Source organism: Siphateles boraxobius, unplaced genomic scaffold (assembly GCF_051911475.1).
Source record: "Siphateles boraxobius isolate OS27281-9 unplaced genomic scaffold, OSU_SipBor_1 46, whole genome shotgun sequence".
NCBI classification, from domain to species: domain Eukaryota; kingdom Metazoa; phylum Chordata; class Actinopteri; order Cypriniformes; family Leuciscidae; genus Siphateles; species Siphateles boraxobius.
In genome coordinates, this window is record NW_027509097.1 from 7,931,799 (window position 1) to 7,958,067 (window position 26,269).

A 26,269-nucleotide genomic window follows, 5' to 3' on the forward strand; every position below is an offset into this window, starting at 1 on the left:
TCTCAGTTTCTAGATTTTATGAGATGTTGTTTTGAAGCAGTTTGATATAACAACACTTCTTGTATCTGTGCTTAAAAATACACAATTATCATCATCATCATCATCTTCATCTTTCAATCTTTTAGATGTCAAGGATGCCCACACATGATTATCCTTGTGATGGGGACTGTCATCCTAAAATTTAAAAGGCATAAAGAACCCAATTACTGTGGATAATATTATAAATAGGCTGTCTAAATATGATTTAGACCATTAGTTTCCTTTACATTACTGTAGGCTATTGTTATATTTAGCATTTAGGCTATTTATTCGTTTGTTTATTCATTTGTTTATTTTTTAATTGTAATATTTTTTTTATTATTGATTTATTTGTACAATTTTTACACTGTTTTTCTATAAACTTTTCTACAGACCTCCAGCAAAGTAATTTTCACATGGTTACAACTTACAATTGTGACCAGAAAGAAAAAAAAGGCTAGGCCTACTTTCACTACTTTTTAAGTTTTTTTTTTTTTTTTTAAACCAGGCAGTTTGTTTCATTGGGCTCGAATGTGGTAAATGCACGGCGGTGTCCCATAAATGGTCTTGTTAGTTACGTTTTATTCCCACTCGTGCTAAATTTGTTCTGTTTCTAGACAAGAGGCTCTCCCGAACAGTGTCACACAGATGCCAGAGGTGGCAGTATTTCTCACCTTGCAAATGAAATAAAAAGCCAAACTCCACCAACCACGGAAATCCGGTTACCGCCATTTTAGAGTGATATTATCCGCTCGGCGTGTTTCTTTCGACTCTCCCGAATGGTTCGTTATTTTTTCTCTGAATCTCGCTAAAAAAACGTTGTTTTGCGCATAACCTACTGCAGTAGAGTTAGTGATTCAAGATGAGCTACGGCAGACCTCCGCCCGACGTCGAGGGCATGACATCTTTAAAAGTCGACAATCTGACTTACCGCACGTCCCCTGAAACGCTGCGGCGGGTTTTCGAGAAGTACGGGCGGGTCGGGGACGTCTACATCCCGAGGGACCGGTACACGAAAGAAAGCCGTGGGTTCGCCTTTGTTCGTTTCCATGATAAGCGGGACGCTGAAGACGCAATGGACGCCATGGACGGCGCGCTTCTGGACGGGCGCGAGCTGCGCGTGCAAATGGCGCGATACGGGCGCCCGCCAGATTCGCACTACAGCCGCCGTGGAGCCGCGCCAAGGAGGTACGGTGCGCATGGACGGAGAAGCCGCAGGTATGTCTTTTATGATTTATCTCCTATTTTAAAACCCTCATTTTAGTTTTCTGTTTATAAATCATATGTTCGAAGTTAAAATTCGAGGCCCTTACTAGGCCTCAAGGTACTGAAAACAACACGTGTTATAATCCGTGTAATGCTTACAGATACCAGTAGTTTTATAACTTTTTTTTTTTTTACATGGTGGTTATGTTTGATTTAGTTCATTTATTAACTGTTGGTATCGTTGCGTCGTAACTATGGCGTAGTAGCAAATCATTTTAACTCATTTGTGAGCGATCCTATTCGTGAAAGATTGGTTCTTTTGAGCCGAATCTTTTCAGTGAATCAATTGTAGCTATTATTATAAAGCATTTCTTGGGGTTTTATTACAACAAACTCGTCTTTTAATAATATTCGATAAAGTTGCCTGGGAGCACGCGATAACACATGTAAATAACTTTTAAAGTTCCTTCTAAAGTGTGTATATAGTATGTATATAGTATGTGTATAGTTTTTGTATGGTAATTTGTACTATAATGACTGGTTTTGGTGAAGACCTAAACCTTCATATTTTTTTACATACTAGCTTGTAATCCAATTTAAGTGTTTATGGCCTACTGATCTGTTACTAGGAGAGGTTTTTAATTGTCTCTTGCAGTGATTCAACTTTTTTATTAACTTGTACACTTGGTGTTTGTTTTTAGCCGTAGTCCTCGGCGCAGGAGGCACAGCAAGTCCCGGAGCAGGAGCCGTTCCCGTTCCCGGAGCAGATCTCGCTACAGCCGATCCAGGTCAAGGTCCTACTCCCGTTCCCGGTCTCGGTCCCGTTCCCGCTCCAAAACCCGCACACCACGCAGAAGCAAGTCCAAATCTGCTTCCAGGTCCCGCTCAAGGTCTAAATCCAAGTCTCGCTCCAGGAGTCCTACTCCAAGATCAAACAAAGGATCCAAATCAAGATCCCGATCAAGAAGCAGACCCAAGTCTCCAGAGGATGCTGGAGCCCCCGCTGAATCGTGAAATGTAGGTGAGTCTAATGCTTTGTATAGAAGTAATAATCTTATTGCAAATGGGGGAATTTTTACTGTCATCCAATATTTCTAATTACAAGTGCATCTTTTAGATCTTAATACTTTGTAAATAATCCTTAATAGTCCTAAAACTTGATTGATTTGAGCAGACCCCCCATATAACTCATGTCTGAAGTGGGAAAAGTAAAGGCATGCATTTTAACAACTTAAAATGGCTGCTTTAAAATATGAGACACTGTTTCTCGCCCCTCTCTACTTTCCTCTTTCATCAAGTCCTTCAAGACATCTGCCAATGCAGTAAACGGTAGATGCTTTATCTTAATGGAGGTGTCCGGTTTTACCCAAGTTTAGTCTGATTAGATGCTGTTATTCACAGCATCTGTCTGGTATCTCTGAATCTGCATGACTTTTAAAGGTTTATTTTTAATACGCACCCTTAACCTCAAATAAATATTTGATTTGGAGCTGTCGTGGGTACAAAACCGTAAGTATGTGTTTGTTTTGAAACGTGTACCAGACAAATTCCATTGATTTCATCTAAATGTGGAATTCTTTCCTCCAAGCTGCTGATTCCAGTTTGCAAAAGAGGAGTTTGGGGCAGTTTGAGAGCAGTTAGTGTGTGATCCGACCATTGGCTGCCTGCTGCTGATTGGCGGTTGCTATGGAGCAGGTCGGTCTCATTGAGTGTTGAGGTGGTGTTGAGGTACGTCTGCAAGACAATGGACAGACCTTTCCATCATCCTTGTCACAAACTCATGTCTATCGTGGCATAGGCAAAAGTGGGATGGATACGGGTGTGTTCTCAAAGCCAGTTCATGCTGTCAGGCTGCTGGGCGTCTGATAGAGGCCTAGTTAACTTGTTTGGCCATCATTTAATACTATTCTAACTGGCAGTAAATGGGATGTACTTCAGCTTGCCAACACTTAAAATGGCTTTGAGAAGTTCATATTTCACCCTCAGGTTTGTTGGATCTTTTCCCTTCAGGTTTCTTGCAGAACAAATATCAGGTACACAAGGTTTCTTGCAGAACAAAAACAGGTCTATAGATTCATGTAATTATGGCTAGTTATTTGTGTGGAAAGTGCCTGTTTGTTCTGTGTAACTGACCAAAGTCGAGCATTGCGTAATATGCAATGCTTCGTTTTATGGCGACTATTGTAGAACCTCCTCTGCTTTAATGCTCTTTGAAACTAACTTTATTATTCTTTTCTTCTAGATGATGTCAACTGGTTCACTCTTCGAGGATCACATCGAACAGATGGCCGTCTGAGGATACCCAAATTATCCATATATCAGACCGAAAGGTTATTGTAATTTGGTCTAAATCTTTTAAATTACTTGTTTCTGTTGCCCAAAATTGTTTTGTATCATACATTTGAATTCCATGTGATATTAAATGGTCTTTATGCCTAAATGGGGCTACTAGTTGAAATAATTTCTCTTCAGTTTTGGTAGTTTTTTTTTCTTTTTTTTCTACTTTGTTATTGAAACTCCCAGACTATAAAGTAAGTTCATTTTAATCAGGTTTTTGTTCTTAATAAACATTAATGGACAATTTTGGATGTTGTGCATATTTCTTTGACTCTAAAGGACTGTGTATAGACTGTAATTTGGCCTCTTAAAAAATCATACTATGTAAAACCATGACATATTTGCAAACCAAGCATATGTTATGGTTTAAATGGGGAAATTTCACAACATGATTCTAATATTCTCTCTTGTGTATTTTCTATGCACTAGGCGCAGTTGCGTAGCAGTTGAGTTTTGCTGGTTAGCTGTTAAGGTGGCGTGTTGCGGTGCAGAGTGCTTGGCTGTTTCCAGTATTCTCCTGATTGCTCCTGTATAACACCTTGATTTGACTGATTTTGTTTAAATTTGGCTACAGCGTTTTTCTTTTTGCAGAAAGATCCTGTGCAAGTCCTTTTGTGAAAACCCATTAAGGCAGATACCTAAGCTTATTTTACATCTCCGGAAGAGTTCTATAATTTATGACATGCTCAATAGGTCATGTGAATGGTAAAGGTTTTCTTTCTGAGACATTTTGTGCATCGCTTATTCTTTACTTGTCTGTTTGGTGTAAATGAAACCCTCCATAACTAAAAAATAAATTGTGCTGATACAAAAAGTATTGGTATACTCCTGTGATCTCATTATTCATGGATTCTGATTAAGTTTTGGCAAAACTTAAATCTGAAATCTGAACTTTTATTCCACAAAGTAAATATCAATTCCTCAATGTTTACTTGTATATGTGCATATGAACGTCAGCTTATTGTCTTTGGAAAAGGTTTGAAAGTTAACCAGTCAAATTAAATTAGTAGTGTGCTAATAAAGTTTCTTAAAGTCCACGTAGAATTAATATTTTTTAGATTACATCAAATTATAGATTTTATTGCAAACAATTCATCTGTGTATCTTTCATTTAAATGGTTTGACCATTCATGTTTTAATGGCTACGATCTTTAGGACACGCGTACGCAGCAGACATTGTAAGACCGCAAGTGCACATGAAGTGTGCCATTTGGGGACAAGGCCTTAGTCTGCTAAAACTTCACCCCTGGCCTGCATTATGCTCATCTTCCTCCAATTTTGGGTGCAACGCCTACATTTTAAAATCCAATCAACTGATGCATATATACATATTTTTAACCCAATGTTTTTTAGAGTGTAGAATCCAGTCCCAGCCTGCATTTTTCTTTTTCAATCTGTTAGACATGCAGGAGAGATCTGTCACTGTTTCATTGCAACTTTATCTCATTATGTACATGAATCACAAAAGTGGCTTTATTGCATGGATAATCACCCAAAAAAAATATTTTTATTTGGATTACTTGTGACCAGATCTTTTTTAAACATTTACATTGAACCTATGCGGTTATGCCTTTGGTTACTAATTAATGAACTTATTGCACATTACACAGCTGTGGATTTTTTTTATTTATTTTTTTCACAAATTGAAAATTAGATTTCTCCAGTAAAACCTCTTTCAGCTATTGAACCACTATCTCCCGAGTATCCATTCTAAGCTGCACGCATCTTTTCATTGATCCAGTCAATGAATGTGGTGACACGGGCATAGACACCTGGCCTGTTCTTTTTGCCACAGCTGTCGCCCCAACTCACCACACCATAGATGTAATGAGTGTCATCCTTCTGACAAACAAGAGGTCCACCAGAATCACCCTATAAAAAAATTAAAAATAAAATGAAAAAAATAAAAAAGTTAAAAAATAAAAATAAAAAGTTACATGCCATGAGTTTGCTCATTCATTTTAAATGAACAGACTTTGTTTAATGTGTACATTTCATTAAAAGACTAGAAACAAATTTGGGACTGGGACATACCTGACAAGAGTCAATCTTTCCTTGCATATATCCAGCACACATCATGGAATCATCCATTCTGTTCCCATAGACATTACGAGACATACAGCGTTTCTGAGAGATCAGGAGAACTTTGGCATCCATTAGCTGAGGAGAGGCAGCATGTTCTGGAAAAAATGGTAATAGATGAGACAGTAGTCTTGGTATTGCGAATGTTTAGAGTGAAAATTTAATCCAGACAGACCTTTCTCAGTGGCTCCATAGCCTGATATGGTGCACTGTGTTTCATCAGGGAATGAATCAGTGGGGAGACATGCTGCTTTAACAGAACTGGTCTCATTGGCGCACCGTCTGTTTATTCCCTTTAGTTTCAGCAGGGCTGAGTTGAGAAATAAAAACACTGTATAGTGGTCATGATTGGTTAAAAAAAAAAGTCAATAGGCCTACTACTAGCAGTGTTCTCAACTCTGGCCCTCGAGGTCCACTTTGCTGCAGATTTTTTGCTCCAACCAATCAAACACACATGAGCAATCTTATCAAAGTCTTCAGGATTACTACTCTGTCCCAAAACTTCGGAAGCTGACTTGTTGCCTTGCTGGCCTATCAGGCAATGACATTGCAGGCAGCGTTTGCGCATGAAAGTAAGTAGGTACCTGACGTAATAGAAGGTACCTCACGAAACCGAGTCTTCTGAGGCAGAGTAACGGTTTAATGATCTACATCAAAATAGCTCATGCTTTGGCGATAAAAAAGTGAATATTCAATTAGAACATTAGTAATTTTTCGCTAGAAATTACTTTAAAGGTGTAAAACATTGGTCAAAAATGTACATTTACACACAAACCGCAACATTCAGACTCAATTTTAATTTTTTCTATCTTTCACAGAATGGGAGCACCAGATTGTGGGATATCAAAGGCAGTGAAGGATACATCAATGCTGCCATCAAATATCGATCAGATAAAGACATCTCACGAGACAGAAAGTGAAGCTAACATTGTGCCTTGATGCCTTCCGACCTAAGGCATAAGACCATGAGGTACAGATGGTACAGATAAATAGAACAATATATAGATAAACTGATTCACTTAAAGGGTGAAACACTGACCTATATCATTATAAAGGGCTTCAGGAGTCTCTGTATAGTTCTCATGAACAATGATTTTCTCCACCTCCAGGAACTGTTTTGCAGGGTCATTTTTCTCCAGGTTCACACCACCCATCTCCAACCTTACCTCCTCGTTCGCATCACTGCCACAATCATGCAAACCATGCAAACATAGTTTATCAAAGTGATATTTGTTGCATATGATCTTTAACAAGCTAAACTAAAGTGAAAAGTGAACCTTAGCAATCACTATCAATAATATTCAAAGAATATCATTTACCATATCTATAGTAGCCTATCTACAGCAACACCATAAAATCAAACTTACATACAGTGAGCAGCAGTTAGGACCCAGCAGGAGTCGATAAGGGTTCCTCCACAATTGTGGCTGAAGGTTGCATTAGAGCCCTTCGGCCGGACCTGAAATGAGACCTGCCAGGGATGCGCATCAGGCAGGGACTTCCTCCCACCAAATATCCTTGGGGATATCATATTAGTCTGAGTCTTTCCACAGTCAGAAAATTCCAGTTTTGCAGGGGTTGCGGAGGGTTTTACTGGTTCTGTGAGAGTTTGATAAACAAATATATATTGAGGTACAGTTAACAGACTGCTCGAGCAGGTAGAAGCAGGTTTCTGTGTTTGCATTTATATAAGAGAGAATGCAGAAAGAAAATATGTGCCTGGTTCAGAACACGGCTTGACATTACAGTAATCCCACTGGAGTTTGCCCTTCTCTTTCACAAAGCACCACGGTTCCCGGTCTCCATCCGGATTTCTTAAGTGACAAAGATAATGCTTAAGACGGCATATGATATCAAAGTTCAATGGGAGATTTACTAGGAATTCCCTGAATCCTTACCGGCAGTAAGTGTGGGCTCCAATGCTATCATTGCCTTCAAAATCCTTGAAGGGAATAAGATAGTAGTTCCAGGGTAAACATTCCAATCCTTCCACTGTCTCACTGACAAAACCTCTGTATGATTCCCCATTCCCTTCATAGCACTCATTTGGACCTGAACACAAAATTACATACATCATCTGCATTACTACACCTAGTTGACAGGGTTATGTAATGTAACAAATAGATTTGGCATAAAATATCCACCTTATTTTTCAATGCAGAAGTAAGCTATTTTCTGTCAATTTGCGAGACTTCTGATTCATTTGCTGGTCATTAAGAACAACAAAGTGCAATAAACGAAAAACTTGTGCTACTAACCAGTGTGTTTATGAGTGTGATAATAGATTAAAGGGGTGGTATAATACACCTTTTTGCAATATGTAAAATAAGTCTCTGTTGTCCCCAGAGTGTGTATGTGAAGTTTTAGCTCAAAATACACCAGAGAATTTTTTTTTACAGCATGTTAAAATTTCCTTTTGGAGGGTCAGTAAAAACACATTGTTTCGTTTGTCCCTTTCAATGCAAATGAGATGATGATCCCGGCACAGAGGGCGGAGTGTGTTAGCAGCTCCGATTACCTTATGCAGACACACTAAAATGTCAGAAACTGTCCTTTTATATTTAAACTGGAGTCGTACAATGATGGAGAGACTCAAAAAGAAGAGAGAACGTAGAATGCAACAGGACGTTTCAGAATAGTCAGTTAATGAATTTATGTTGCTGATGTGGAGTTAGTGCTCTACTACAAAAACTCTTCCTCTTCTCAACATGTACTGCGTTTTCCCGGGGGCAGGGTTTATGTAAATTTTAGGGTTAGTGATGTCACTAACCCGGGAGGAATGTCGTGTAGTCCCTACCAGCCGTTTGTTGTAGTCCTTAAAAAAACGATTTAAAAAAAAAAGCAAATATCCTCCTTTGCTTTGAAATCTGAGCGTTGTAACTTTGTTTATGCTCAAACCGCAACATTACACACTAACTAAAATTAGAAAAGTGAAATCATAATCAACCATCCCCTTAAAATAATATGATAACAAGGAGCCTACCAATTTGCAATGTAAATCAGTTAACAGTTTTTGTACAGGTAAAATTACTGGAAGCGAATGACAGTGGAATCCGGACACATTCAGATTACAAATGGCTCTGCTATTGCTTTCAAAATAAGTTGGATAAAATAAAAAGATGTAGCAACAGTCTATTACCAACTTGGCAGAACCTCCCATTGTAATCTTCAGGACACTTGCATGTAAAACTGGCTCTCGTACGGCCTTTAACACACCTTCCGCCATTCAGACATGGACTCGGGTCACACGCAGAGGCTAATATTGCAAACATAATAAGCATAAAAGCAATTAATAAGACAAACTGAATCACAATTTCAGGTGGACAGAAAATAAGTAACAATTCACTACAATCCAACTTCATATAAAATGTGAATTCATTCAGAAAAATTGCTACATTTTTACTGCTGAAAGAAACACTTTGAAAATAATATGTTTTACAGAGACGCTCACCTTTCTTGCATTTAGAGCCCAAATAGGGGGGCCAGCACTTGCATTCATAAAACGGGGATTCTTGAGTTCTGACACAATCACCATGACCACACTTCACTTTCTTACACACGTTCCTCTCTGGAAGATCCCAACATAAAGATTAAAAAATGATCACTCTTACTGTTTATTATTATTATTATTATTATTATATTTTTGAGTGTAGTATATGAAGATCTCACCATTCTGACAATTTTTTCCAATGTAAGGCTCTGGACAGATGCATTTATACCTGTCATTCTCTAGGATCTCACATACTCCTTTGTTCTGGCAAGGATTTGGATCACACACTTCTATGGAACATGAACATGATCAGCGTTCATATGTTTGTGAGCACCAAACTGAACCCCTTTAATACATTTGCATTGTCTACTCATGTGTTTTCTTGCCTGGTTCATCAAAGAAGGAAAAAATCCAATCAATGGTGTCATTAATTTCAGCTGAAGATTGTGATATTTCCTCTGCGTCATTAGCAGAGTAATCATATATTTCTGTCAAGGGGACGAGAGAAAAATAACAATGACGCGAGTATGCTAACAACCTTGGGATATACAGAAATGGAGACCAGGCAATATAATATTTCTCACCATCAAAGAGTTCGAAAGCTAATGTAAAAAAGTCATCCAATAGACCCTGAAAGTTGGCATAAATTCAGTCAGATAGCAGTGTAATATCACCTACATTAAACATACAAGTTGAAATATTTCAAAGTATTTTCATATGGTTACATACCGGCGCTGCTTGAACTGGTAAAGTGAGGCCAGACAAGCCTATCAGAAGCAGAATCACTGGAAACATGATTCCAGGAGTAATAGATGCTCAATCTACAAATGCAAAGTCACTGGTCTTATTTAATGGGAGTATATTTGTTGACCTGAATGTGGATGATCCCTGGACCCTTTTCTGCCCACTGTCTTCCAATCATTACCTAACAACATTGATTTCCTGCGTTATGCCCAATGAACCACAGATATGCAATAAAACACTATACTGGTTTAATTTAATGTCTAATATGAACTGATGCCAAAGCTATATATGACAAGTCCCTGGTATTTATTTGCTGATTTTTGTTGGAAATTTGCAGTGTACAAGAATTAAACTAAAATGAAATTCACTAAAATCAAAATGTATTGTTCAGTCAATAAATTCCTGAAGCAATTGTGAAGTGAAGCAATTCAATCAAAAATGACAACCTTTTATTCATGGCTTAATGAATTCATTCATCCAAGCAACATGTCACCTTAAATACCATGTTTAAAGATTGATTTCAATCTATCAGGTCAGTTACCCGGCAGAGTTTACTCTTGATAAGACTGACGTGAAAAGTCTTTGCTGATGTTTTAAACAACAACGGACTGCAGTGAAAGAAGAACTAAAATTTGTCTAATCGAAATATAGTGTCTAATTAGCTTTTGATAATCTGATCAATGAATATACAAACCCAAATGAATGAATTCTGGAAAATGTAAAGCATGTTGGATACTTGTACAGCTATTTAGATGACTTTAATATTTATTCACACACATGTTGAGCTTTCATGTTTTATGGGGAATTTTACATAGACATGATGATTTTTATACTGTATTTGTATTATACTGTATTCTATTCTATCCCGTAACCCAAACCATCACAGAAAACTTTTTGATTGCTTTTTTACATTTTAAAAAAACATCACTTAGATTTCTAAGCTGTTTTAAGCATTATTTTTTACTATTTACTATTTTATTATATATTATAGTTTTTATTCAGTATTAATTTGAGTGATTTTAGTCCATTAAGTTATAAGGTTTTATAATAACACTTTTGTAAGGGTGCAGCTGAATGTGATCATTTAAAATCATTTTCGTAGACATTGTGATAATAGTTTTCATTTTCCAAGTATTCCAAACACATCAGTGAATTTGTACTGTATAGAACTAAGACGTAACACTCAAACCATTGTTTTTCAACTGATTTTATTTAAAAGAGGAGAAACGGATCAGTTGACACTGGAGTGCAGAAGTTCATTCTCTGTATATACAGCAGGGGAGATAAATATTCAGAGATAATCTGTTGGTGCATCGCATCAAATGAGCTCACTGGTGCCTTGAACTCACAAATGCTCAAAACATGTCAGTATTAACTTGTAAATGCATTCAAGTGCAAGTGGCAAAGTTAAAAATGCTATCAAAAAGTAAAAAGGTAAAAAAAACACACAAAAAAACTGTACCATAAAAAAAAAAGTGTCTCTTGCATTTCATTCATATTTTCAGGAATATGATATGGTCACCAGTGGTAATATTGTTCTCATCTGGGAGCCACAACAAGGTGTAAATTAAAACACTTCACATAAATTGTTTTGTTCGCATTCATTAATACCCAACAGAATCGTTTTTCTCTCTTCTAGGTGCACTGTGATTGTCAGATGATGGGAGACAACTTCTCAAAACACACCACACACTCAAACAAATGCAAACAAACACTCAGTCAGTCAGTCAGTCACTATCATGCCAGTCCTGAAATATAAATCCCATCATTCTACTTCTAGTGTGAATCACACATGCCCAATACAAATCCTCCACTCCACTCCTATACATCAAAAGCGCTTAAGCGCTAACACTATAAATGGAATATCTGAGAACAGCAGGACATTTCAGACCATTGAATTCAACGTCAAACTGTTTCTCAGGGAAAAAAAAGTCACTCCATTATTTCAAATTCCACATGCACCATGCTCTATGCTCTATGAGCACTAGGAGGCGCTCAGGAGTTATTCATTTGTGGACTACATTGGCTGAAATCAATATGGAGGGTATTTTTCCCCCATCAGTAGCAATGATCAGTTCACCACGTCAGTGCATCTCCTCTATAATTAAGGCACAATAATGTCCTTTTGTAGTGTTTTCTCCTGTAATGAGTTGGCCTTTAGTGGCCTGGGGTAGTTGGGAGATTTCCCTTGTACAAATGTGCAGCTCATGTGTACTCAGATTTGCGAATGTAGTTGGATGGGACGTAACCCCTCCGTCCTCCTGCCTCCCCCAGCCACCACTCCTGGTTGCCATTCAAGTCCTGGAACTCAAGGATTCGGACCCGCTGATTGGCTGAAATGCTGAGCTCATTTGCACACCGTGCACTGAAGGAGTAAAGAGCGTAATATATCTGGGGGGGGGGGGGGGGGGGGGAACAAGTATAAAAATAAATATGAAGTAACAAATACATGTAAAACCTGTTGTTTGATCTTTTTATTGTACGAATTTTTCAAAAAAAATAATTTTATGATTTATTATTATTATTTTATAATGTATATACAAAACTGTTGTTGAACATCTAATGTATTTAAGGAGCTATCTTTAGCTCCTTAAATACATTTGGGTTGCAAAATAGGTTTTAAAGTCAACATGAAATCAAAATTTAACTTATTAATATGAGGAACCATAGATGTCAAGGAATGCAGTTTAATTATACATTTAATTATATTTATTCAATTTAATTATTCAAAATCCTATTTAATATCCTAGTTATAAGGATGCTAATAAACAACTAGTTAATAGTGACAATTGGACCCTAAACTAAAGTGTTACCATAATTACATTTATTTTACTTTTATATCGTCATTCAACAAGTTATATTATGGGTTGTTGTAAATGTCATTTTATGTTTACTTGAAAGTAGGCAATCACTGAATTCTGGAGTGATTAATTTGTGTTTATGATATGACATACCTGGTGTCCATCAATCTCAGGTTCAGGCTCTGAATCTACATTCTCCTCAGGAGGGAACTGTGGCCTTCTCTGCTGTACCGAAGTGTCTCCATTTTGTTTTTGCTGTGAGCCACGCGAGTCGTGATACCTAGAAGATGATTCATACCTGGAGTTCTTTATGGAGGAACAAGAATCTGTCTCAGGGAAATCTGGGGGGTCACTGTGATTGGTTGGAGTGCTTTGATCAGAGTCTAAAGAGTCTCTGTGATTGGTGGGATTTCGGTATGATGGCCCTGAGGGGTCCCTGTTATTTTGACAGGCTGTCTCTGGCAGTTCTTTGTGATTGGGCGAGTTTCTGAAGGTGGGGTCAAGGGAATCCCTCTGGTTGGCAGAGGAGTAGTTGATTGAAGAAGCCTCTCTTTTTTTCCTTGGGGTGGTCTCCTGATTAGGGCGAGTGTTTGATTGGTGTGGAGGCATCGCTGTTGAGAAGCTGACAGTCGAAGTCTCCTGGTTGAATGTCAGAGTGCTGTTACTATTCTGCCGTGAGAACATGGGAGAAGAGCCACCGTAGCCCGACTCGTTTGATGATTGGCTCTCAATGGAAACATCCGACTGACTCCTGCGTGGATTGTAGTGCTTTAAGAATGAGCTGTATACAAAGCCCTTCGTAACTAAAGAAAATCAGAAAAAGGGGTGTTCAAGCCAAATGCATTTTAGGAAATGCAGACACGTGAATCATACACAGATCTTTTGATACAAACCTCCATTGTCTATAAGCCAGCGGTTCTGGCTGCCCATGGGGTCTTGCTGTTTGATGACACCCACTATGTCTCCCTCCAGTACGGACACATCCAGGTCCTGTGCTGCGTTAAAATTTCTTTCAGCCTGGTAGAGTTGCTCTGGCCCGTATCTTGCCAGAAGCGCCGCTCGGTGCTCATCCGTCTGTAGCACATAGTTTGGCTGCAATGTCAGACAGAAAAAGAGGAAAAGAAAGAGAGGAGAATGAATAATAGACAGAATGCCTTTCTTCATGGCGGTTGGCTGTGCTGCTGAAAAACACAAGTTTTAACCAGCCTAAATTGGTTTGTTGGTCTGGTCTACTAGACTGACAAGCTGCAAAGCGTCAAAAGCCTCAAAAACGGGCTAACCAGTCAAGTCTAATCAGCTAATCACCTTGGTTAAAGCGGTTATTAATCTTGAACATTGAAGATGAACTCTTTCCCCTGGGGGTCATGAAAACTTTGTGAAAATTACTAAAAATGCTTGCAGTGGCTGGCAACATATATATATATATATATATATATATAAAATAAAATAAAAAACACTGTCAGGGAAACATTTAAAGAAAGACATTTAAAACTAATTAACTTTGTTGCTAAGAAACAGTGTTATTTTAGAATGATATTATATATTATATTATACTGTTTATTAATATTTTGAATTATTTTGTACTCATTTTGTACACGTATTTACAACTTTCAAGCTGTGGTAATTGTTTGCTTTTGTGCTTTGGTCATTTTTATTAGTTTTTAAAATACTTTCTATTCAGCTTTAAATTATTTTTATTTGAGTTTAGTAAATTTAGTTAGTAACTATTTCAGTTAGTTGCCAAGGCAACATTTCAAGTTTAAATTATGTTTAAGTTTGTTAAGTTTAAGTATTTCATCTAATATTAATAGTCTATTTTAGCTTTATTTAAATTACCGAAAAGGATTTTTAAAGTTAGTTAGTTTTTCATTTAAGAATCAGAATCAGAATCAATTTTATTGCCAAGTAGTGTTGTGCACATACAAGGAATTTGCTTTGGTAATAAGGTGTTACCGAGGCTGCTATAATCAGCGCCAAGTTGAGAAAAAATACAGCATGACATGAGGAGAGGTGAGGAGAAAAAAAGGCAACCCCCAGACTATGCTCCTGTAAGGAGGACAGTCTGGGAACAGGAAAAAACACCTCAGCAATTTAACTTTAGATAACAATAACATTGCTTAGAAGCCATGTCTGTTTTGGATCAGGCTGTATTACGGAAACTCACAGGGCCTTGTTGCTTCTTGGAGCTCTGCTTCTCCAGAGTCTTCTTCTCAAAAGGCTTGCGTAGAGTAGTGGGAAGATTATCGGGAAAGAAACTGAAGCTCTGAAGTAAATCCAAAACTCGTGTGTGCTCTTCTTGGAACAAGGACACCAGATTTCCTTCTGTTCCACCCAAGCCAGATAGCTATAGGGATGCAAACCATGACAATAAGTTTAAAAGAATTAAAAAGGCTGAAAACATTCCAGGATCATCAATTATGAATGAGATGATGATGAAACAATGTCCTCACCTGCAACAGTGGTGTGAGTTCTCCCAGTGTGAGTGAAACGAAATCTCTCTGGGCTTGGGCGAAGCCCCTCACACAGCTGGTGAACAGATCTTCGGCTGCGTGGTGAAACTTGGGCAGCTCATCCAGCAGCTGGGCGTTCAAGGCTTCGTAGTTATTCCTCGCCGCCTGTAGCTCCTCCTGCACACGCTTGTCCTTCAGTCTCTCTGCTCGCTCCTTACAGTTGTCGTAGTCCAGCAGCTTGTCTCTACGTTTCTGGATCAGTTTGTGGGGACCAGCGAACATATTGAGCAGCTGGGTAAGGGGAGTGATGACTAGGTCTTCTGTCCTCTCCTTCTGCTCAAAGACAGACACACATGCAGAGTCAAGATATAGTTCATCATAATATCATGACATAAGATGTGCTTCATTTAAATCAATGTCTAAGAGGGGGTAAAAAATATTTGAACAAACTAAAAGAAAGATTACAAAAAAAAAACACTAACATTAAGTAGCATTAGTTAATAGTAATTATTAATGACCATTAAAAATGAATGACTGCTGCTTTATCAGTTTTTACTACCAGGGTGGGAAATTAGCACCCGCCACCAGCCAATGGCTGGTACTTTTTCAAAGTGGCGGGGGACTTTGCCTTGTATACCAGCCACAGTGGCGGGTAGATTGTAAAACATATTTTTATTGGTTACTATTTAAAACATTTCTTGTAACGGATTGGACATCTTTTGTCAAAGAATGCTGTTGCTAAGTAAAAATAATGCACATTTGTCGAGTAACTAATTTGATTGGTTTTCAGCGCTGTGCGTCACGGACACAGCCCACGGACACGGCGCTGAACGGACCGTGACACATATAGCTGAGCTGAGGTAGCCTAACAGACGAAAGGAAAATTAAAAAAATGTGGCGACATATACCCGGTGTTAAGAGGCCCGCCGCGGAGTCAGCAGTATATGAATGTACAAACTATTGAGGGCGAAGTAAATAAAAAGTGAAGGTTCTTTTCGAACAAGTGGCGCATTGATGACGAAGGGAAATCGAGGGAATGGTTAGCCTACCTTCCCGTCAAACAGTCCATGCACTGTACTTACTGTCGAACCTATGCGTCGTCTGAAAATGCAAACAATTTGTTCATTAGAGGAACAACTAACCTTAAAATAGAGTCAATAATGAATATGACCAATTCTATTCAGAAACGTCCATGCGATCGGCAAAAAGGGCAGACCGTTTCGGGACTACGTTTGGATGTGCAAGTAAATTACTAACTTGAAGTTGTGTTTTGTGATGGCTAGATAGCTATCGTTTTTTTAGTTTAGCGATAGTTTTAGCAGCCGCGAGGATAGGAGCCGATACCGTGGGTGCTCCGGAGCTCGATTATGTCTCAGTTAAACTTTTCATCTCCAATCCTATCTGTATTTGTGAGAAGTGGTGCTGTCCTGAGTTGAAAGATAGCCTACTTTAAGGCTTTATTATCGAGTTAAGCCTCTGGGGTCGACAAACGCGCTGGCGCGTTTTGCTGGATTTTTTTTCAAATAGCAACAAAGTATATTTAAATACTCCATTTATGGTCATACAGACTTAACTAATATTAAAAACTAAACTGTAAAATAACCATGCATAAAATTCTCTCAAAAATACAAACATGTACATACATGTTGCTCACATATTATGGTAGCCCTGTTTGTGCTAAATAGTGCTTTTTTTTTTTTTTTTTTTAAAGGGCCTGCGCCCGTGAGCATTCACGGAGGAAAACATAAATTGGTGCCTGAGTGCAGCATAACTCATATTGTTAAATGGATAAAACGAATTACATATTTGTAATGGACGTCAATGTTATCAAAGTCACAGTTCTCATTCATAAATTTGAATTCCAGAAAAAGTGGCTGGTAGATAATACAAGTGGCTGGTAAAATTGGGCATCCAGCAGCCACTGTGGCTGGTGGGCAAAAAAGTTAATTTCCCACCCTGTTTACTACTAAATGTAATGTGAAGTCATTTTGGTACTCACAAACTCTGTGAACTGTTTGTCGCTGATGCATCGATGTGCTCTTTGGAAACGCTCAGGATCCATTTTCGGTTGCCGCTCTGTGTAGATGTCACAGAAACTGATGGCTGCCAGCACCTTTACTGAGGCTGACTCCTATTTGATTTTAAAAAGCCAGGCAAAATTACTTCATATACTGAATTTTGAAGTGATTTTGATTACTACGCATAACAAAAACTGACTAAATGAATGGAAACATATGGCATGCTTTTTTATACCCTTATATGCTGTAGATAGAGGGAGATGTTCCTGATGAAGGATTTGATGAGTCTCTCCTGAAGTCTGAATCTTTTCTCTGCGTCATCAAAAGCTTCATCTTTGATCTAAGGAGGAATGAAATGCAGTTTGGTTAACACCAATTGTCAACCGATTCTCTCAGTCCAGTAAAAGATTCGTAATAACAGAGCCTATGTACCTGAGGTGAGATCCCAGTCAGGTGCTTTAAATGGCTGCTCACTCTGTTTGACTTCTTGATGATGGAGTGCATACTCAGCTTTGAGATCTTGTCAATGAGCCTGTCTTCATCGACTTTGCGATACTTTACCACTATAGACAACAGATGGTGCTGTTGAGTTATGCCAGATAACAAACATCATATCCCATAGACCGATGGGATGATAGAGCAATAAACAAATAGAACAGATAGAAATATGGCAGACAAACAGATGGATAGAATAAATGATAGAGACAGTTAGACAGAATAAATGATAGAATGATAGACAGACAGAACATACGATCGATAGATACTGTATATGGATAGATAGACAGACAGAACGATAGAAAAATAGACAGATAGATAAATGATATAATGACAGACGGACAGAACATACAATAGATACATAGATAGATAGATAAAACATCATACAGATAGATAAAACGATCTATAAAATAGTCCAGAGTGTGAGAGACACAAAGCAGAGATCCTGAACAAGTACAGGCTCATTGAAAACACACAGTGTGTGTATATGTTAAAACACTGTGGTATCAAATGTTCACACATATTTTAATTTGTTACAGTGTTAGTTTGTACAATTCATTTAATTGGTACATTTCAATTTAAGTTATGTTATAATATTTTATTATTTTGATGTCTTTATAATTATTCTATGTATTCCAAGCTTTGGCAATATTGTATTATGTACAGTCATGCCAATAAAGCAATTTTTACATTTTTAATTGAATTAAAGAAAAATATACCAAGATCCTTTCTCCTTTTGTATTCATTGATATTGACGTTGATCTCTTTAATTGACATCACTGCCTCTGCGAGCTGCTTCCTGTCGTGGTGTGACTCAGGAGTGGCGCTGAGCAGTTCCATCAGGAGCAGCGGGTAACGCATCACTCTCTGCACCGGCTTTATCAAGAAGGAACCTAGATTAATGTAGTTTGTCTTTCCCCTGTGACAGAACAAAGGGTGAGAGAAGGAGATAAAGTGAAAAAGAGATTTATATGCTCATCTACGTAACATTCTTCATCCAACTTTGACAAAGACTGGGGTCACGGAACACACACATTGTTTTCATCCATCAATTATCCACTGGTTCACTGTCAACCAGTTTAAAAAGGGTTACAGGAGACACAGTAGGCATTCTAACAAAGAGAGCACGCTTTCTGACTGATGGGATGAAAACAGAGGAGATCAAAATCCACAGATGATTTGGATTTCGGATGTTACGGAAAAAATATTTGGATTTAACATCATGAAGCAATAACAGCATTTTTAAATAGTTGAGCTGCAATCTTTTTTTTCGCCTTTGACAAATATCTGCAGTTATATTGGTTTATTACTTATAAATGGTAAATGGACTGCATTTATATAGCGCTTTCACAGACCCAATGGCCACCAAAGCGCTTTACATATTGCCTCACATTCACCCATTCACGCACTCATTCATACACCGACGGCGTATGTACCACATCACTTATAGTACCACATCATGGGCTCAGAGATTGTGTTAATAACTGTTTCAAATGCCACCAAAAAGCATTAAATCAATTGCCAGAAAAAATAAATGAAGAAAACAGTTTAAAACATGAACCAATTTTCATTGGGGTCATATTCTGACTCAAAAAGTCACTGTATTGCACAACTTGCGTCTAATTTGTAGAGCTGGATAAAATTCAAATGAATCACGACCTTCTTTTGGACAATTTTTAAAATGTAGTGTAGTGCTATTTACAAATAACTCGAACAAAAGAACCGGTTCTTTTAAGTGAATCAAAAACATACCCCATGATCAGTGCAGTCTGATTTACAAACAAATGACTGAAAGAACTGGTTCTTTTAATAAAGTTTTAATGAAAACTATGAGTCTGAAACACTTCCCTGCAAAATTTACAGCATTAACAAAGGGAAGATTTTCTTTCTATACGTAAGAATATGTAAGCACAATGGGTATTATAAATTAAATTTACTCAAATTAATCAGAATCAAATCTGGAAATCTTTTTCATTACCTAGCCCTACTCATTTGTGCACATTTAAGTTAGAATATGACTCAGAATTGACAAGGAAATAACCACAAAGCACACAGAGCATACAAGTCACCCTGGACACACAAGAGCACAAGGAGAAAAGGGTTACGCAGATTAATAAATGTTCAGCATGCAGTCAGGCGCTTCACATGCAGTTGCGTTAAACTTACCACTCACGGTATATCCCTCTGTCAGGGGAGAGGAAGAAGGAGAGAGGAGAGAAAGGGAACAAAACACAGAATTGTTTTAAACCACCTCTATCTCTTGTTCGAAAGAACCTAATGAGCTTATCACATATAATGTTCTAGTTTCACACACCTTATTTCTAAATTAAAAGTCAGGTTTTGCCATTATGCTGCAATGAACATGAATGCAGCGGGCAAAAGGGCAAGGCAAACAAGAAACTGAAAAACTATTTGTGTGCTCGATTAATAAGCTGCTTGTTGTCGTGGCAACTCATGCCATGGGTGACCCCCTTCAGGAGAGAAGTAACCCTCTGTGGGGCCCTCAACTGGCCCCTTTCTGATCTCCCACTGAGAGACAAAATCAAATGTCAGTCAGAGTCTAGTGCACTCAAGTGTGGAAGATAAAAGTTATAAAAGACTCCAGACATTTTTCTTCGGGACCTTTTTAGAGGATTTATTTCTCTTTTTTATGGCTAGATTCATTACAGTAACATATTGCCAGAGAATCAAAATGCTAGCCAGTGGATTCAGAGTAATTTGGAATAAAGCTAAGCTGTAGTCTTGGCAAAGTGCACTTGGGACAAACAACTCCATGTTCCCACTCCCTACTACAACATTTCTGGGACTTTTGATAGAACCTGGTGAATATTTCCTTGTATTCTCTGTTTGATCTGGTAAAACACACAGCAAATAGCAAAGAATAAACTTAACTCTGTACTAACAGGAAGTGGCCTAGCTTAAAAGAAGTAGGTCTTTTTGTAAACAGGAAAGTTTACAAAAAGAAACTAGTCAAGAAATGCAGTTGACACAGGCAAATTGTGTTTAAGTTCAAATAAAGCCTTTTATAAAACTAAAGAAACAGGCTGGTAGCGATTGATGAAACGCAGTGAAACCAACAAAGCGGTGAAACTAGGTGAGGCGCATTCCTCTCCCACCATGCATTACTAATCCACAATAACAAAGATCTGAAAACTGAGAGACATAAAGCTTCTGTGTAATGCAAATAGACTATCGTGTGGGGTCAGTAAGGTTTTTCAATGTTTTCAAAAGAAGTCTCATATGCTCACCAAGCCTGCATTATAAATACTATAAAAACAGTAAAATTGTCACATATAATTAAAACAATATATATATATATTTTAATGTATTAAATTGTAATCTATTTCTGCGATGGCAAAGCTGAATTTTCAGCATCATTACTCCAGTCTTCAGTCACATGACCCTTCAGAAATCATTCTAATATGCTGATCTGCTGCTCAAGAAACATTTCTTATTATTATCAATGTTGAAAACAGTTGTGCTGCTCAATATTTTTGCTGAAACCGTCATGCATCATTTTATTATGGATTCTTTGATGAAAAGAAAGCTCAGAAATATTCTGTAGTGATGTAAAAGTCTTTACTGATACTTTTAATCAATTTAATACATCCTCACTGAATAACAGTTTTAAATTCTTGAAAAAAACAAAAAATTTTGACCGATAGTGTACTTGCATATAAAATAAGAACCTTCCTATTTCTCTTTCACCGAATACAAAATGCGGATCTGACATCACAAAACCAGACAATGGGAAGGGCAATGACGTTTCCTGTTTTGGAATTCCACAGATGCCTTTAGTCATCCTATTAAAAAATGAGTCCATTCAAAGAAAAAGTGAATAAAAATGGACTGGTTCTTCAAGATCCTAAGACACTGAGACATATCTCAATGTATCATATCTCAAACGAGTAAGCCAGCACACCTTGTGGCATATTCTTGATGCTGTATTACTATAAAATTCTGTCAACACCACATGACAGACAATCCCAGACACCGTTAAAATGACGTGTAACTTTAAGCACACAATTAGTGTCCTACACAACTATTTCTCACACAGTTACACACTGTTAAAAAATCTTGACTAGAATTAACATGCTCAACTGGATCTGGACATGCGTTGGTAGTGGTAACCACAAGATGCAATGAGCTGAAGGTATCCGATTCATGAAGAACAATGACTGCCCTTCTGTGAAAATTACCTGAGCTTCTCTAGACACTCCAACACGTGCTTCTGGATGTTCTCATCCTTCTCATAGGTCTCCAGTAAAGAGATGGCGTCGTCATGATTTTGGCAATAGATCTTGTAAACCTCCTCCAACTCACCTTTGTAGTCCAGGAACACTTGACCTGGATGAACAAAAAATGTATATGGTAAAATAGCAATATGGAAACTGAGCTGAATCTATAATGTGAGTTCAGGGATTCTTTTGCACTAACCTGTTGAGTCAGTGTCCTGGAGGTTCTTGTAGAGTCGACAGGAAAGGTCAATAACAGAGTTGATGTTTCCAAAGAGACCATCAAAATCAATACTCTGGACCTACAAGATATGTGGATATTTAAGATTGAATGGTTCTCATTACAAAAAATACACCATTCATGCTTTTGAGTGCTTGATCTTTACGGACCTGTTTCTTCTGCAAAGGCTGAATGATCTCCTTCACACACATCTGCAGATCCTTGATGTAGTCATGTTCTGTCTGCAGAAGCTCATCTATGACCTTTAATCTTTTTTCCAGCATCCTTTGTTCGGGGTCTTCAGCGGTGGCCCCTGATGCCGGGGATGATCCCAGAGACTTTGGCTGGGAGGCAAGCAGGGTCATCTCTGATTTGAGAGAGAGAGAGAGAGAGAGTGTGAGTGAGAGAGAATGTCCTTGTCAACCACAAAACAATTCTGGTCAATAATTATATTTTTTTAAGAGCTTTGTTTGGATAAAACAGCATGAAAACAATTGTTGCAGAATGTATAAAACAACTTTATGTCTGCTGAAATCAAAATTCAATAAATCAGCTACAACTAATAGGCGAAAATTATGTCAAATAATTATAATTCATTAGCCTTTCAGTTTTAAAATGCGTCGACTACACTTTACAGATGATTCCTAAATCATAGATAGCATGACAGAACGATAGATTGAACAACAGAGCGATATATACATAGAACGATAGATAGATCGATCTGATAGACAGATATTTTGTCCAAAGATACTTACTTTGGTCTAGCCAGTACAGACATTATAAAAGTTTCAAACCAGTCTGAATGGATTACACTCATTTATAAAACATGAGGAAAGAACACGGGACACATTAATTAAGCTGCCAGTAAGAATAGGAAAGGGAAGGCAGTTTGCCCTGCGTGTTGCCTTTGGCCGTCCAGAGGATGACATGGCTTGGAGTTAGGTTTGACTGCTCTTTGATCTTTTCAGTCAGAACTGGCACTCAAATGGGTCTGGGGCATGAGAGTGTGGGAGGGAGATCTGCTCTCACGCATCGGTGCCACCCCACAATGCTGCCTGAGATGATGCTTTATGGAGGTACAATGGACTGTCAAAGCACGCAGTGAGACATGGACCCTCTCAGGATGCAGGGGGAGGCATCTGAGGTGGGGCCTGGGACTATGTATAAGACTGTGACAGCTACCATGACTTCAAAAAAAAAAAAAAAAAAAGAAGAAGGAAGGAAGGATGCATAAAAATCTAAGTGCATATGATCGTGTACTCGTGATATGTGTATGTGAGAGTTTCTGTCAAACTGGGAATAGAGAGATTAATTTAGTTTTTCAGTCTGGATTAAGACTTCTTAGCCATCTGATGTGGTGACTCACTCTGACATCACGCTACAATAAATCTTTAATGTTGCTGATTCGGGAAAGACTGATAAAAGATTTGAGCGCAACCCAAATGGCCATGTAATTCCACTACACATTTGACCTCTGAAATGTCACATCCTAATAACGGTCCATAAATGAAATCTTCAGAGGTTCTATTCTGAGAAAAAGGGCAGTGATGACCACAGACATCAAAGGGAACATGCCACCCCAATATTCAGATTAGTAGTTGACAAAATATGCACATTCAATGATTGATTCTTACATTTGGTCCCTACAATACAGAATTTACATTAGTTAGCAAGCATCCATGGATGTGACCTGTTGTTTTTGCTAAACCACAAAACTATGATGCCACTTACAACACAATTTGACTGGACAAGTCAAAGTAATATCTAGTCAAATAAAATAAAAACTTTTAAAATGTATTATCAATAATATATTATTATTTAATATTACCTTAATATAATATAATGTTAATATAATGAAAGCATAAAGATTGATAATGCACAATACAAGCAGGGGCTTTAAACTGTTATTTTTATGAAATAAAAAATGATTAATAACTACTACTAATAAATGTCAACTCTGTATGGCCAAACTTGTTGACAAAAAGCATGCACTATTCTATCCCTCTACAACACTACAACTAAATGAACAATAAATGAGGTCATTTACAGTTATTTTCCAAGTCTTTGTACAAAGTCCATCAACATGATGCACAGTGTGTGGCCCATACTAACCAAAGATGAAAAAAAAAATTTGTTTGGTCTGTACAGCATCATTCATCCATGTACTAATTGTTCTACTTTACATACATACACACATATTACTGCTACAATGCAACCTGTTGTGACCCACATCTAGTTAATAGGCTTATTCATTGTTCTGAACAAAATAATCTTCAAAGAGCAGATTCTCTCACAATATGTTCATTCAGATGGACAGAGTTTCAGCTCATACATGGAGCTTAACTATGTGAGCTCAGACAGTCTAAAATGAGAACATTTGGATCAAGGACTTATTTTTCAAATTCAAACCGGAATGTAAAAATCATTCATCGAAAAACATGTTGATAGACAACTATTATGAATATTGTGGATTTATAGCATGGTTATTGGTTATATGGTTATTACCCTACAAGAGCAGGCAAGAAAATTTAGTAAGTTTTAGGCTTTTAAAAGGAATGGGAGATGAGACTCTGATTGGTTTATTGCACGTTATGCCCAAAACACCCCCATTACGCATTAAGAGAATAGAGACAACCCTCGTAGACCATTTTTGCTGTCGTTAAACTAGTAAAATTGGATTCGGACAAGCCCTAAGTGCTCATGCGATGTGCGCTTTAGACCATGCGCGATCATTAAAATAGGGCCCTTATTATTTTACTTTCTCTGTCATTCTGAAACTAAAATATTCATCACTGTTCTGAAACTAAAAACTCAGAAACCACTATATGAATGTTCACTAGTTATATTTGAACTCAATTTATGCAGAAACCTTTTGGTGTCCGTGTTTCATGGTTTCCTATAGATTAAACCAAAACTCGAAATGAATCAGGTCTGTGGGAGTAAAGTGATTGTTGAGAGTGCAAGCAAATGTTGAGAGTGCAAAGGTGAAAACGGCTGTAAATGTGTGAAACACAGAAAGCAGGAGAGAAACCCGAAACAGAGAGCAGGAAAACCCTTTTTTTGTAAGTTCAGTGTGTGGCTAGTGTGCTAAAACTAAGGTTTAATTTCAAGACTGTGTGTGCCAGAGCTCATAGACTTCTGTATGTGTGCCATGGTCTGGTGAATGGCAGAGGGTAATCTCGACCCAGCACACACATACACAATGGCTTCTCTTTCTGTTTCTGTGAACATAATTGATTGGGACATTATGTTTGGTCTGCATCCAGGGTCGTGCACCAGCCAGTGCACTCCATATGATGCTCACATAGTTCCCACCAATGCAAACCAAAGGATGGCAAAAAAGGGGAGGCTCGTTTAAAACTCTGAACCAACATAAATTGCAACGGAAATTTACTTACGCACGCACACTTTTTTTATTATTATTAATTATATTCAGCACTGAATTAAACTGTGATCAAAAGTGACAGTAAAAACTTTTACATTAATACGAAAAATTCTACTTCATATAAATGCTGTTCTTTTGAACTTCCTATTCATAAAAGAATATCACTTTGTTTTCAGCACTGATAATAAAAAGAAATTGAGAAAATCTACAAATATATGAAGAATTCCTGAAGTATCATATGACACTGTTCTAAGGATATAAGGATTAAAGGCTGTTGAAAAATAAGCTTCGCCATCACAGGAATAAATTACATTTTAAAATATATTAAAATAAAACAGTTACTTTAAATTGTAATACTATTCCACAATATTACTGTATTTTTAATCAAATGTGCAACTTGGGGAGCATAAAAGACTTTTTAAAAAAACATAAAAAATAAAAATAAAAATCTTACTGATCCCAAACTTTTTATAATGAAAGAAATCTTCACTAGTGGTCTCAGACTTTTAGCCCTAACTGTATATGAAGCTTTAATACGTTATTTAATGGTTAAAATAAGGCACAGGAACACACTATATTATTGTAAATCTATCAATGTTCATGGTCCATAAACCACTAGTGTAGAATCTGAAAAGGTCTTAGTACAACCATGGACAATCAAACAATGCAGTCAAGAGGCATAAACTAGTGTACACAGCCACACAACACTTCCCCACACAAACACATTTATCCCATGAACCAAACACTGATTTGCCAATCATACTGAAAATTTAAATTCATCTATGGAG

At 37.6% G+C, this 26,269-nt stretch overlaps 3 protein-coding genes across 19 annotated transcripts in view; 1 reads left to right on the forward strand and 2 right to left on the reverse strand.

Annotated features, from left to right (window-relative positions):
• Positions 1-695: 695 nt before the first annotated feature.
• On the forward strand, positions 696-4,375 carry srsf2a (serine and arginine rich splicing factor 2a). Of its 11 annotated transcripts, none has more exons than XR_013194412.1 (5): positions 750-1,236; positions 1,926-2,245; positions 2,813-2,919; positions 3,467-3,554; positions 3,991-4,375. XR_013194412.1 is itself a non-coding variant. In XM_077200577.1 (3 exons), exons 1-2 carry the CDS (start codon positions 881-883, stop codon positions 2,236-2,238), a joined length of 669 nt encoding a protein of 222 aa, XP_077056692.1. In that variant the 5' UTR covers positions 696-880; the 3' UTR covers positions 2,239-2,245; positions 3,467-4,375. The 11 variants fall into 11 exon arrangements, 4 of the variants coding, with proteins under 4 accessions (XP_077056692.1, XP_077056693.1, XP_077056690.1 ...); XR_013194414.1 differs by having other exon boundaries at positions 1,926-2,241; positions 3,991-4,122; XR_013194409.1 differs by having other exon boundaries at positions 2,813-3,554.
• Positions 3,697-9,998, reverse strand: habp2 (hyaluronan binding protein 2). Its single transcript, XM_077200574.1, has 13 exons — positions 9,863-9,998; positions 9,718-9,763; positions 9,520-9,621; positions 9,313-9,423; positions 9,095-9,211; positions 8,783-8,899; positions 7,542-7,695; positions 7,363-7,457; positions 7,011-7,242; positions 6,683-6,825; positions 5,819-5,953; positions 5,596-5,741; positions 3,697-5,433 (listed from the first exon to the last, which is right to left on the reverse strand). The coding sequence occupies exons 1-13, from the start codon at positions 9,926-9,928 to the stop codon at positions 5,272-5,274; spliced, it is 1,626 nt and encodes a 541-aa protein (XP_077056689.1). The 5' UTR covers positions 9,929-9,998; the 3' UTR covers positions 3,697-5,271.
• A 1,070-nt stretch (positions 9,999-11,068) lies between these two features.
• Positions 11,069-26,269, reverse strand: part of dnmbp (dynamin binding protein) — a 61,684-nt gene continuing 46,483 nt past the window's right edge. For 5 of the 7 annotated variants that reach the window (XM_077200580.1, XM_077200583.1, XM_077200582.1 and 2 more), the window contains 13 exons: positions 22,267-22,463; positions 22,079-22,178; positions 21,841-21,988; positions 19,808-19,825; positions 18,361-18,560; positions 17,579-17,709; positions 17,382-17,486; positions 17,128-17,259; positions 15,129-15,461; positions 14,843-15,022; positions 13,572-13,770; positions 12,832-13,481; positions 11,069-12,268 (listed from right to left, as the gene is read on the reverse strand). In XM_077200580.1, the coding sequence (XP_077056695.1) occupies positions 12,083-12,268; positions 12,832-13,481; positions 13,572-13,770; positions 14,843-15,022; positions 15,129-15,461; positions 17,128-17,259; positions 17,382-17,486; positions 17,579-17,709; positions 18,361-18,560; positions 19,808-19,825; positions 21,841-21,988; positions 22,079-22,178; positions 22,267-22,463 (2,579 nt within the window). In that variant the 3' untranslated portion in view covers positions 11,069-12,082. The remainder of the gene's footprint in view (positions 12,269-12,831; positions 13,482-13,571; positions 13,771-14,842; positions 15,023-15,128; positions 15,462-17,127; positions 17,260-17,381; positions 17,487-17,578; positions 17,710-18,360; positions 18,561-19,807; positions 19,826-21,840; positions 21,989-22,078; positions 22,179-22,266; positions 22,464-26,269) is intronic. The other 2 variants (XM_077200581.1, XM_077200585.1) reach the window with 1 other exon arrangement.